General features: G+C 39.5%; 2 protein-coding genes across 2 annotated transcripts; both read right to left on the bottom strand.

The window, feature by feature from the left end:
* Nucleotides 1–665: 665 nt before the first annotated feature.
* On the bottom strand, nt 666–5,690 carry cldc1 (C-type lectin domain containing 1). Its single transcript, XM_053624518.1, has 6 exons — nt 5,376–5,690; nt 5,107–5,211; nt 4,643–4,801; nt 4,082–4,233; nt 3,881–4,002; nt 666–991 (listed from the first exon to the last, which is right to left on the bottom strand). The coding sequence occupies exons 1-6, from the start codon at nt 5,470–5,472 to the stop codon at nt 829–831; spliced, it is 798 nt and encodes a 265-aa protein (XP_053480493.1). The 5' UTR covers nt 5,473–5,690; the 3' UTR covers nt 666–828.
* Nucleotides 5,691–6,721: 1,031 nt separating this feature from the next.
* trim108 (tripartite motif containing 108) lies at nt 6,722–12,114 on the bottom strand. Its single transcript, XM_053624505.1, has 6 exons — nt 11,386–12,114; nt 10,319–10,414; nt 8,979–9,212; nt 8,769–8,839; nt 8,563–8,678; nt 6,722–8,363 (listed from the first exon to the last, which is right to left on the bottom strand). Exons 1-6 carry the CDS (start codon nt 11,818–11,820, stop codon nt 7,813–7,815), a joined length of 1,503 nt encoding a protein of 500 aa, XP_053480480.1. The 5' UTR covers nt 11,821–12,114; the 3' UTR covers nt 6,722–7,812.
* Between the last annotated feature and the right edge of the window lie 759 nt (nt 12,115–12,873).

The following is a 12,873-nucleotide window of genomic DNA, read 5'->3' as shown; positions in this document are numbered from 1 at the left end:
GTACGTGTCTTAAGGACTGTTCCACAGGTGCATGTATAATTGTTTATGGTTCATTGAGCAAGCATGAAAAACAATGTTTAAACCCTTTCTGATAAAGATCTGTCAAGCTCATTTGGATTTTACAAAATTATCGTTAAAAATCAGTCTCCTGAAAAAGGGATGTTTTTTTGCTGAGTGTCTATTAGATAGTCATGTGCCTCAGCAACACTGTGCTCATCGTTCAATGTAAAACGGTGAGTCTATGGAACATCTCGTACCAGGTGCACGATAAGAGAAACTAGGAAAGAACAACACGTTCCTGTGATATGAGTAGTCGAAGAGACAAGAAAAAGGTCACTGTGTTCTCAAGAGAGAGAGAGAACTCACATAAACTCATGAGCTAAAGTAAGACAGCGTGCAGTATTAGATGTGTTTATCCGTTGATGTACCGAAGTGCTTTATCAAAAACATCCTCATGCTAGAACAAATAGGTCAGAGTCTGAATGTAGTATCAAACTAAAACCCTGCTAGAAAACACACAAATCGAGTGTTTGTTTTCCCCCTCCTCACGTTGCCTTGTCCAACCCAAAAGCTGATCGAGCACTTTTGACTTCATCACTACAAACATTTCAGTCCAAAGTCTCCCCATACCAGTGTCACAATCTTTATTTACAGAAGACCTCCAATTCTGTCAAATCGCTTTATTTTTAGAAGATAAGCACAAAGGTACAAAAGAACACATTCAGAAGTATACACAGTACAACGTTTTTTTCATTTTTCTAAAAAGTTTAAAAGTTTAAAAGTTTTCAGAGTACTATTTCATTTCTAACTTTATAATGGCACAGTGAATCAGTTTACAGTGATGGCATCCATCTCACAGATGTGTTTGTAGATGTGGTCACAAGGCACGTCAAACCAGGATTTAGAGTGAGAATTCAGCACGGCACAATCCTCGCCATGAAGCCCTCCGGACTGGTGATTATTAGGCTCTCCGTCCCATTCGTTCCAGTACCTGGAAGACGCGACAGTGAGCTCAGGGCACAACGAAAAAAACGTCTCTCTCTTCAATACTGTTTTTAACCATGTTTTTATTCAGTGTGTCATAGGAGCTTTGGAGGAGGATGTAATGGGGAGTGGATGTCATTTTTCAGCCACAATGAGCTTGATCTTGGCAGCAAAGTACACTGAAATGAATCCTTTGTTATTTGGCAACAACCAGAGTTGCAGCTGTAGAAGATTTATACATTTCGCAGTAATATGATTAAGGTTAAAATGATCAAGAATGTGTTTCGGAGATACCGTGTGAACTTAATCTTGATCATCTAAACTGTGTTTGAGAACAGTATGACTCAAGGCATGTTTGGTATCGCTTTTATCCATATTTCATGGTGAACGATGTGGTAATTTCATAAATATCATATAGGTTTAGGAAACAACCTTTGCAATATACGGACCCATTCTCAGGAATTCAATCAGCATACAGTTCCTTAGGGTGAGCTAATCAGCTGGGGGTCCATCCTGCCCATAAAACAATCGTTCCCATTTGGTATCTCGGTCACGATACATTTCAAAGCGGCTCAGAGGTATAAGAGGATATACTTGGGAGAACCCAAGGTGGGCTTGTAACATAGGGTTGGCTGGTAACATCAAGGAAGGGGCTTATAACATCAGAAGTGCTTTTTTGCCATCAGGACTTTTTTTTGCCATTAATGCTATCACATCACACATCCTATATCAGATGCTGGTCAAATTTTCTGTAAGTTCTATTCGTCTCTACTCTATGTATATCTTCTTTTGTCATTTTGTTTAATACATTCATTTGTTATTGCTATCTTTAAATATTCAGAGTTCTTCCGTAAGAAAGTATAGCGCATTAAAAGTGCATGACTGTATTTATATGGTTATTAGAAATAGTTTCCTACGCTAAAGTTGTCGTATGTTAGATATGTTAAAACTGACCTCTGACACGTTAATGTAAAAGGCTAATAATTGCAAATTTAAGTGAAACCTCTGACAAGTAAATAGGAAAGGTCTAGGCTTGCATGTCGATAGAAACCTCTGAGCTAGCACGAATAATTGTTTATCATAAGCGAAATAAAAGCCTCTGACGTAGGAACGTCACTTTAATGAAAGTTTAGCATGAAACTCTTTGAGACTAAATATAATCAGAATAGTGAGATATTAGCCCTACACAGTCAAGTCACTAATCAACAAACCCAAGTCAAGATACATGTAAGCAACTCTCACAACTAAGGCTACCTCCACGTTAATCCTAATCGATCTGAAAACTGTATTTTCATGTAAAAACCTATAAATAAAGTCTAAATGATCTCACCCTCACATCCAAGCCAAGTCCAAAAGGTCCCAGGTTGGGGAAGAGGCCTCTATCATAGTTGAAGTAACATTATTTAAAGCTATGCAACAGTTAGTTCCAGTCCACTAATTTGATTGGGCGAGTGGCTTTCCAAGAGTGCTTATATTTAATATAACCACACTGGGACGTTTCAGTGTGTGTATCACCCCGCTCGTCTGTGCTTACCACTTAAAATTCCACTTCTAGCAACGGCCCCACTGAAACCGTTACTAGAGTAGAGTTAGCGACATCACCCACAGACATGGCAAATTGTATCATTTTTACTGAACTCCTGACTTAAAATATGAATGACGAAAATGAAGAAGGGATGCCAATGTCACCGGATGCACCTTTAACAGGAATGTACAAATCATTGCGCGCTAGCTAGCCAGCTAGCCGATGGGCTATCATTGTGTGTGGCTCTCCGGGATCTATTTCCACGCGTGGAGCAAAGACATACGAATTATTTGGCACATATTTTGTCCAAAATATCAGTTATAAAACTGTTGTGTAAAAGCAGCTGAATCACACCCGTGCTGATATTTATTATTACCACACATTCATGCTTGTGTGGTATTGTTGGTGAAAAATTCTCACGTGTAATTTGCCTGATCATTTGCTCCCTAATGTAATAACGTTTTCTAGAGAATAGTCATAATAACAATAATTAATACGTGGCAACTGGTATATATGTATATATATAAATTAACTATTTTAATGTTTATGTTCATGTCTGATCCAGGGTGTATTCCTGCATTGCGTTAACTTATCCTGGGCCAACTTGTGACCAGGATGATGATATAGCTTCACTAATATCACGAATATTTTCCATTTTCTGTACCGCTTATCCTACGCAGGGGCACGGGGAAGCCTGGAGCTTATCCCAGGGAATTTGGGGCACAAGATTCGGACACCCTGGACGGGGTGTCAACCCATCGCAGGGCACAATCACACACACATTCACACACTCATTCGGCAATTTGGAAATGCCAGTCAACCTACAACGCATGTTTTTTGCCTGGGGGAGGAAACCGGAGTAACCAGATTAAACCCCCGAAGCACGGGGAGAACACGCATTTTCGCACACACCGGGTGCAGGCAGGATTTAAACGCCCCCTACCCCGGAGGTCCAAGGCAAATGTGCTAACCACTAAACCTCTGTGCTGCCCATATCACAAACATTAATCAGCATGATATGTTTGTTCCACCTCCTACTGCCTGTATATATAAGAGGAAGGCTTGCTGCTTCAGATCGGTTCCTGAGGCCTACAGTCATACTAACTCCTTGGGTCATCTAACAAACATCACTCAGGATAATGAAGTATTGGAAAACCCATTACAAAGGAGAGTTCCCTAAGGGGAAATGGTGAGCGGAGGTCAATGAGGGTGACAAAACACCACTGATATACTGCATGTAATAAACTCCCCTTTACTGCATTGATCCAGTGTTCCTTCGTTTTTTAAAGTAGTGGCTGAGTCAAATATTTGAATTGTTTTTGCCTTTATGCATCATGAATGTTTGTAATGTTTATGCTTGCGTAGTCTTACGTTGTATTGACTAGTGTGTTGTCCACCCATTTCCACACGCCTTCATCTTCAATATCTGACAGGCCGATCCAGAAATAGTAGTCATACCCACTCAAACTGCGGGCTATTTTCTCCAGAACAAGCTGAATAAACAGACATAAAATGATATATGCATGAATGTGCATAAACTGTTAGCAACTACACACACTGAATGCAACTTACATGTTGCTCATGCGTGTGAAGTATTGTTAGTTGGCTGTCCATAGATGCACAGCTCTCCTTGCTCCTGATCCAGTCTAGTTTGTCATCGCTGAAGAAGTAGCACTTCTCCTCTACATGTCTCCAGCCATCAGGACACGGCATGCACTGCTTCACTGGAAGAGACGGTAAGCGAAAGCCAAGCAAAATAACATATGTGAAATAGATGAACTAACATTTACACAACGCAAGCCTGATCATCTTCTTTATTCGCAACTAGACTAGAAATATTAATATGTCCGCATACGGAGAATATCTGCATTAGTGAAGGAACTTTTGCACGTCAGAGAGCCTAAGACCTAGAACGTATTCTGCAGATCCTCAGATAAGAACAAAACCAAATGAGAGCAAATAATCGACTAGTAAAAAACAAAACAAAAAAACCCAAACATGTAGTCTAGTCAACACGAATGGGAACACAGCACACTTCCAGATGCTAAGTGAAGGAACATTTCCTCTCTGCTGCATTAATGTGCCTCAGTTGGATATTTTGAATGGTACAGCACATGCTTGTGCGTTGCTCACCCTCTGCTGAACAGGTCTTTCCAAGAGTGGTGTAATCAGAGCAGAGGCGGGAGAAGCGCTCCTGCAGGGACGACAGTTTCAGAGACTGAATGCTTGCTTCAGAGAGAGGACTTTCTGTGGTCACCATGCTGGGGGGGCTGCTGGGTTTCCTTTTAACCACTGTAAAATGTGTGTGTGGGTGTGTGGGTTGTCAGAGAAAGAGAGATATAAATAAATATAATATAATATAATATGCAATTTATGCCAATTTGTGTACTGTTATATTTAGTCATGATTGATTAATGTAAGTGTAATAATACATGAATTAACTTACTTAGTTTGCATGACTTATGGCGTATCAGAGTGGAAGTTTGTTATAAATATGAACTAGTGTACTAATTTGTACCATTTAAGGGAAGCTTAATGCAAAGTGTTATCTTACAAGCAACAAATCAGCATTGAGCAAAAGTACATGTGTTACTTACAGAAAACAGTCAGTGCTATGTTACCACAAAACGAAATGAGCAGTGTGATGATCAGGAAAATCACCATCCGTCTCCTCAAACACTCCGCTCTTTTAACAAAACCAGCTGCAACATAAAGATATCAGCACGAGTCAGGGTCATTCTTGTGGAAACACACACGAAAACACGCATGATTCACGTCAAGGGTTGAATCATGACTGGGTCTGGTCATGCTCTGAATCATGAACATACTGCTCTCTTACACACACACACACACACACGTTTTTTACCTTGTCCGTTGTGTGATGTGTGGAGTATTGGGTTGTTTCCACTGGCTGTGTGGGTATCCTCTGTGAACTCCTGTAGGCTGCTGTAGTTCTCCTCCATGATTAAATGCCTAGTTCTCTGAAGTCCTTAAACACGATCAGAGTATAAATGCAATCATATAATCCTTTACGGTCACTGCGTCCTCCTTTCAGCAGGGTTTTGATTCAAATAGCAAATTCCTTCAAATTGCAGCTTTAAATAAGAAAATGCTTTGAGAAGGCTGGGCTTCTCGATGCCTTTCCAGTTCCTTTAGCTCCCCCCTCAAGATGTCCTGCCAGTATTTATGCACCTAGTCACGATCTCCATGTGGGAGCCATGCACAGGCACATCCATAAGGCCTGTGAACTCTCACTCAGAGAGACAGCGGGAGGAGAAAGTGGTGTGCAAGAGGAGGGCAGGAACTAGCGGGAAAAAGGCAAGGACAGAAAACATGGATTGCGCAATCCTACAAAGAATGAAATGTCCTTCCAGAAAAGTGGGAATTTCACAATTTTTGCTTTCAGTGATATAATTAGTCATTTTGTTATGACATAATATACCAAGGTCACCAATGTCAGTTTGTTTGTTTGTGTTCATTTATCGGTTGCAGTTCATAAAGACCTTGACTGATTGTTGAACTGGGTGAAAACAATGAAAACTTGAATGAAAAAAAATCTCTCAAGGTTTAAAACAAACAAACCACACCACTTCATTAATCATCAGTTGGTGCGTCTGTACAGATTCTTTCTGTCAATGACACAAATAAATCCATCCATGTAGAGTCAGCAAGGGGATGGGGTCTGGGTTTACCTAATATTGTGTAAACACAGAAAGTCCAGTTTAAACCATGACTCAGAACATGGAAGGGGATATGAAATGTAGTCATCTAGATCAAGCCAGTCAGGCTTAACATGACGATGCAGTTTTAATGATCAGCCCTGATTTGTTCCTACATGTTCCTGTACATGGAATGAAAACATCATGTCCACAAAAGACCAGCCTGTAACTGAAAAAAACAAAAAAACAAAACAAGAACTGCTATGTCTTAGACATTGAAAAACACAGTTTACACTAAAGTATCACCCCACGTTTGTAGATTGTAATGGGGAATAAATATTTGCCTAAAACAGCCGGTTAGAGCTGCACACTAGATAGAGACAAATATTTATAATGTATCGTTTAGGTATGTCACACTTATTACATTCTTGTATAAACCTTGTATAAAGGTCCCAGCGGCTGGTGGGCTTTTGGCAAATATCCAAAATGGGGAAAGTGGGAAAAGATTAAAAAGAATTTAGCATCTTGAAGGAAAAGTCAACACGTAAACAAATTTCCGAACACAAGTTTTATTGGCGAACAATTTAACAACATAGATGTTCAATGATAGCCTTAAAACAGAAACCATGTTAACCTAATAATGAATAAACTAATAACTGGTCAAAACAAGAAAGACATAAACAAGAAGCAGGGGTAACTGATGACGTGAGGGCGAAGTTAGAACAGAAGAGAACCAAGCCTATACAGACAGATTATTATGTTTAAAAGTGCGGCCCGCGTTTTAGACATCGATCTTATTTCCTTCGACTCAGATATCTACGTACAAAGACCAACAAGATTTTGTCGTCAAGAGTAAAAACATATATTAAATAAAGTTTACCTGAAGAAAAGTACCCATGTCATGTTAATTAATAGGCTAGATATGCGCACCATATTTAAGATAATATTTCTGTTTCTTTTACACTGGTTAAGAAATGGTCCTACCTAGCATATAACACGGTTAGACGAGTACACTGTTACAAAAAAAGGAAAGTGTGTAAGTGTAAGTAAGGACGCTTAACTTTCTTAACGAGTTCTCCTTGGAGCCCTTTCTGATAAACACTGTTTACATAGAATCGTAAAGGTTCCCCAGATGAACAACAGAAGAACTCTTAAGGGTTTCCATTAAAACTCTTATTTCCTAAGAGCATAAACATATAGTAAAAACAAGCTTCTATATACCTTATTATTTTGAGTCATTTTTCGGTTATTTTTAACTGTCGACGAAACGCATCTCGAGTGATTTTTAATCGGAAAATATCACCTACATATGAAGTTTTCTCTTAGTAGTTATTAATATCCATGAGGCAGACCCCCAATGCTCATCAATATGGATTAGCTTGCTAATAACCACCACGAGGAAAGGGCAATCATTTTGCATTTCAGTACAAGCAGATGTCTTCTTTGTAATCAGATTTCTGTTTGTTCCCATTTTGTTTGTTCCAAGCCTAAGCAGAAATACGATGAATCATTCTTAATGGTTACATAAATACTTGTTACAGCATTAACCTAAAACCTGAGAATATTAACCTCATTAGACAATTTAAGATACAGATATTTAAGAAATCGAATAGGTTTGAGATCAGTGAGCATTCTAGGTTGGTATCATGGCGTGCGGGCAGAATTAGACCCATATGAACATACTGTGATTGGGTCGTTGTTTTCTCCATCCAGGTAAACTCCTGGGAAAAGACTAATAGAACAGGGCAGGTCAGATTTGTAGCTGGTTACAAAAATCTGAGTCATGATGTCAGCATCGTAGAAGGAGACCTGTTTTCTGTCACAGTCCAGATAGAGCCCTATTTTTCTGGGCTTTCGCTTGACCTCGATGGGAACTTCTTTGCCATTGTAGCTGACGGTATATCCTTTGCCATTTATAAGGTGGAGATATACATCTTTTGAATCTTTCGTTTTTATTGATTGCGTTTTGGATTGCTTTTCCACCTCTGTCTTAACCCCTATACTCCAGTCTAACTTGTTCCCAACTTCTATCTCCCAGTAGTGCTGGCCAGACTGGAAGGACTGTTCAGAGACGACACCTGGATTGTAGTCCTTGTAAATACTGGATTGTCTGTCTGCCTGCCGTACACTTGATTTTCCTGGTGACACCTTCAGGTAAGAGTCTCCAGTTTCAGTTATGCTGAAAATCCCTGGAACTGGAGTACAATGTAGATGCGTTACTAATAGAAATGAATAACGGACTAAAAGTGCCAGGTTAAACATGATAAAAATGGCCGACAATGAATGAAAGCTATAGCAGCTACCGATTTCATTCTTCACTGATTTAAATGACTGATTTAAACACTGATTTAAATGATCTACGCTGTCTGAAGTTCACAGATGTGAATACTTTACCTGGCTTGACAGCTCCCAACATGGCTTTCCATACAAAGAACTGGAGGTGAGTCTCATAAGGGCCAAAGAAGAAGGAGTGTAGAATGACATTAAGACCTTTTATCCGTGACTCATACCTTCAATATCAGGAGCAGAATTAGTAAATTCATTTAGAAATAAATATGTCAGATTCATTCTTTAATTAATTAAGTAAAAAAATATATTACTTGATATCTGGATTCATGTTGTTTTTTATCTTCATTCTTTCTGTTACAGGAAATCCTTTTTCATTCCACCACTGTAAAGGGAGATAAATCACAGTAATACATTTTCCTACAATAAAATAAGGTATGATTATGAAATGACCCAAAACTATATTATAACGTAAACATGCCACATTGTGTAATTCACTGTGGATATAATGTGTCTGGAGTTACCTGTAAAAATAAGTCAGGTCGATTAATATCCAATGCGGATTGAAAAATACACTCTAACTCTTTTCCATCCATCAGTGTTTCGCTGATGGTGGAGTTGTTTTTGCACATGGCTGTGACAGCCTTGTTTGTGTTAGTCTCCAACTGCTTTTTTATTTCCTCCTCTTTCTTCTTTAGGAAGCGGTGCATCTCCTCGAACTGGGCAGATATCTGGGCTGATAGATCGTTGGACCTCATCTGTAGTGGGTGAAGAGGTATTTTGGGGTTGACCTAAGTATTTGTGAACTAGTATAGCAGTACAGTGTCTTGCATACTGTAAGTATTCACCCCACTTGAATTTTCCCACATTTTTTATGCTACAACATTGAACTGAAATGGACTAAAATGGACTGAATTTTTACCATTTGATTTACACAAGGTGTCTAAGATTTGATGGTGAAAAAATATTTTAAAATTGAGACAAAAGGTTAATTAGACATTTGATGAATGCATAGCTTTGTCCCAGACTTGTTTTGATTCATGATGCTGCTGTTTGTTTAGGTATGTTCTCTAATGCAGTGGTTTTCAAAGTGGGGGCCGCGGCCCCCTTGGGGGCCACCAGGGGGCGCCCGGGGGGCCTCAACAATTTGGTGTGAAAAATAAATAAATACATGATTCTCTCTCTCAGACAACCACACACACACACACACACACACACACACACACACACACACAATCAATTCCTAATGTAATGGAATGTAAAGATGAAAGAGGTAATTATTAATAAAAAAAAAAAAGGGAGATATATTCAGAAGTCTGTATTTTTTATGTGTTTTAAAGACATCTTGCAAAAGGGGGGCCTCGGTCAAATGTTAATGCCATTTGGGGGGCCATGCCCTGGAAAAGTTTGGGAACCCCTGTTCTAATGGATTCTGAGGGAGTCCAGATGCAGGTGTATTTCTATCGAGATCCTGGGACACTTTAATTGCACACAGGTACATACTACTCAACTAAGCATGTGACTTCTGATGGCAAGTTTCACAGCAGTAAAGTGGATACTTATCCAATCCAATCACAATTTTGCAAACTATATTGATCCCCACCCCCACCACATTCAATATTAAGTGTCATTATACTCTATACATAGAGTACAATTCCAATTAAGTCCATTTCACTTCCATTTTTTTCTACAAAATGTGTACTAATGAATACGAATGCAAGACACATGTATGTTTTAGAAACAATAGGTTTGAAGATATATGTATTCTAGCATAATATTTGCATTTACAGAAAATTCAAAAGAATTCAATGTTGACCTTTTACATCTAAGAGATAATTCTTTAAATGTCCAAAAAAGTATTTACCTGGGTCATAGTGACCTCAGTTGCCTGTTTCTGGGTCATGTCATTCAGCTGCCCGTTCTCTTTGATGAGGAAGCCCAAAGCACCCTTTAGTGTCCCCTATACAACCAAACAATGGTGAAAAGATATGATGGGGAAATTTGGATTTTTTTTTTTTTTCTACAGTTAAGCAGTACTTTAGATGATATATTTCAGGGATAGAACTGAAACAGAAAAGTGTTTGTTTGAAAGCTGTCCGGAATTTATGTGGCCAAAACTATTCCAGCTGCACATACCTCCTTATGCTTAATTGTTAACGAATATTCTGAATTATACCATATAAAGCTTCTTCCTGAAAAAGTTCATTGTACTGCTTCAAACTGTTGGGTGGAATTAAACTCACATGAACAGCAGCTTTTCCTCAGAATCAGATACTTGTTACAATATCATGCAAGCTTACATATTTTGACATTAAACATCATTTTGATGCTTATTGCACCTGCCACACTTGTTGTTTACCAGATTCTACTATTCTAGATGAAGACATACTGAGGCAGTTATGACATTTTAATGCCTACCTTTCACCAACAACATCGCACTGATTTAAATAGATGTTTTTTTTGTTTTTTTTTAAAAAGCACTCTTTGCCTTTATATATGTGGCTTTTGCTTTGCTTAGACAGCTGATAAATTATTTAAGTACTTTTTACCAGGACATCCTGTTCCTCAGAAAACTTTATGCACTCTGCTGCACTTACAATGCAAGTAAAAGAATTCACCACTCCCTGAATTATTCTTGGCATATAATCTATATAACCTGCTAATAATACACTATATGTATATGTAGTATGGAAGAAACTATATGTACTGTACATAATACTGTATGTATAATATATTTCTATGGCAGCTGAGAAGCATCACATGGGCATAAGATTCATGTTATGTTCATTGTTATTGCTCTACAAAGAGATGCAAATTACATGCAGGTATAAGTCGACTTACAGGCATGACCTCTGGAGCAAAGAGAATATGATAAGGTTGTTAAGCAGCACTTTTAAATCCCATGTCTTGTGGATTTACATGAATATTTACCTTAGTTATCTGAGCAGCCTCCGTTACAGGTTTAAATTGGTGGCCTCGGTGCTTCTCTCCGTCTCGGCACACTACACACAGGAGTTTCTGGTCTGTTTCGCAGAAGAGCTTCAGCTTCTCGTCGTGATCGGCGCACACCAGCATGTCACTCAGGGCTTGTGGTGCTTGTGTGGGTGAGGTGTCTGTCTGGGCTTGTTGTGTTGTAAGATGCTGTCTCACGGCACCCGTCATGTTTCTCAGAAGTCGGCTGGCACGCAGATCTCTCTCAGTGTAAGGCCTGCGACACTCAGGGCAGCAGCTCTGGCCTTTGTTCCCGTTCAAGTGGCCGATGATGCACTGGTGACAGAAAGAGTGCTCGCACGGCAGCATCACTGGATCGGTGAAATCACTCAAACACATCGAGCACTTGATCTGCAAAGACAGCTGTGAAGCCATTTTAAACGGTGTACAGTGTCGCTCAAAATGAAGTTCCTTTCTCAGACCTTGTTTAAACCTTTCGCTTTCGATTTAACTTGTTATTGTACCTCCATCGTACCTGCCTGGCTTGGCTCGAAAAGACGTCCAACCGGTCCTGCAGCCTACGCATATGACGTAGATAGCACGCTTCTACACATCTACAACAGACTCGACTAGAATTTATATATCTCTCCTGAAATATTCTCTGGTCTTTATGTTTTGTTTCATAACAACTCGTTGGTTACTAAGGATGTCACTTTGGACAAGATTTTCCTCAAATGTCCAATCCATCCATCCATCCATCTTCTATACCGCTTTATCCCTTTCAGGGTCACGGCGAAACCTGGAGCCTATCCCAGGGAGCATCGGGCACAACGCGGGGTACACCCTGGACAGGGTGCCAATCCATCGCAGGGCACAATCACATACACGTTCACACACTACGGACACTTTAGACACGCCAATCAGCCTACCATGCATGTCTCTGGACTGGGGGAGGAAACCGGAGTACCCGGAGGAAACCCCAACAGCACGGGGAGAACATGCAAACTCCACACACACACGGTGGGAATCGAACCCCCGACCCTGGAGGTGTGAGTCTCAAAGTTACCTAAGACACACTGACATTTTAAAGGTTTTGTGTTTATATCCTCAGAGGGTGGAACAATAAGCAGCACTGGCATAAAATCGAGCTAAACCAGTATAACAGGTTTTAACAAATTCTAGGTTAACGTACAGATATGTCAAGAAGTCAAAGCTAATATATAATATATTAAATAAAATATGTGCGGTGTCTGCCATACAAGTCCAAGCACATTAATATATTATGCATAAATATCGAGAAGAAACAGTGTGTAACAGACAGTAAATATTGACTAGGATATTTAATGTGAGCCATTCTTGGAAAGAAAGAAGCCAGACTCCAGCCAGCAGTTTGGAGATTTCCCTGCTCTAACAGACATACTAGAAGTTATAATTTACATTTACATTTACGGCATTTGGCAGACACCCTTGTCCTATCAACACTGTAAA

The sequence above is a fragment of the Ictalurus furcatus genome, chromosome 1 (assembly GCF_023375685.1).
Source record: "Ictalurus furcatus strain D&B chromosome 1, Billie_1.0, whole genome shotgun sequence".
Taxonomy (NCBI): domain Eukaryota; kingdom Metazoa; phylum Chordata; class Actinopteri; order Siluriformes; family Ictaluridae; genus Ictalurus; species Ictalurus furcatus.
The sequence above is the reverse complement of the archived record's forward strand: the minus strand, read 5'-3'. Positions and strand labels throughout refer to the sequence as shown.

Excerpts from the sequence above, each read along its gene's own strand:
- cldc1 (XM_053624518.1), bottom strand. The coding sequence starts at position 5,472 with ATGGAGGAGAACTACAGCAGCCTACAGGAGTTCACAGAGGATACCCAC. Across the intron at positions 5,212-5,375 it reads CACATCACACAACGGACAAG|CTGGTTTTGTTAAAAGAGCG; the intron begins GTAAAAAACGTG and ends TTTATGTTGCAG. Across the intron at positions 4,003-4,081 it reads TTCACACGCATGAGCAACAT|CTTGTTCTGGAGAAAATAGC; the intron begins GTAAGTTGCATT and ends CTGTTTATTCAG.
- trim108 (XM_053624505.1), bottom strand. The coding sequence starts at position 11,820 with ATGGCTTCACAGCTGTCTTTGCAGATCAAGTGCTCGATGTGTTTGAGT. Across the intron at positions 9,213-10,318 it reads CTGAGGTCACTATGACCCAG|ATGAGGTCCAACGATCTATC; the intron begins GTAAATACTTTT and ends CACCCACTACAG. Across the intron at positions 8,364-8,562 it reads GTTGGGAGCTGTCAAGCCAG|TTCCAGGGATTTTCAGCATA; the intron begins GTAAAGTATTCA and ends ATTGTACTCCAG.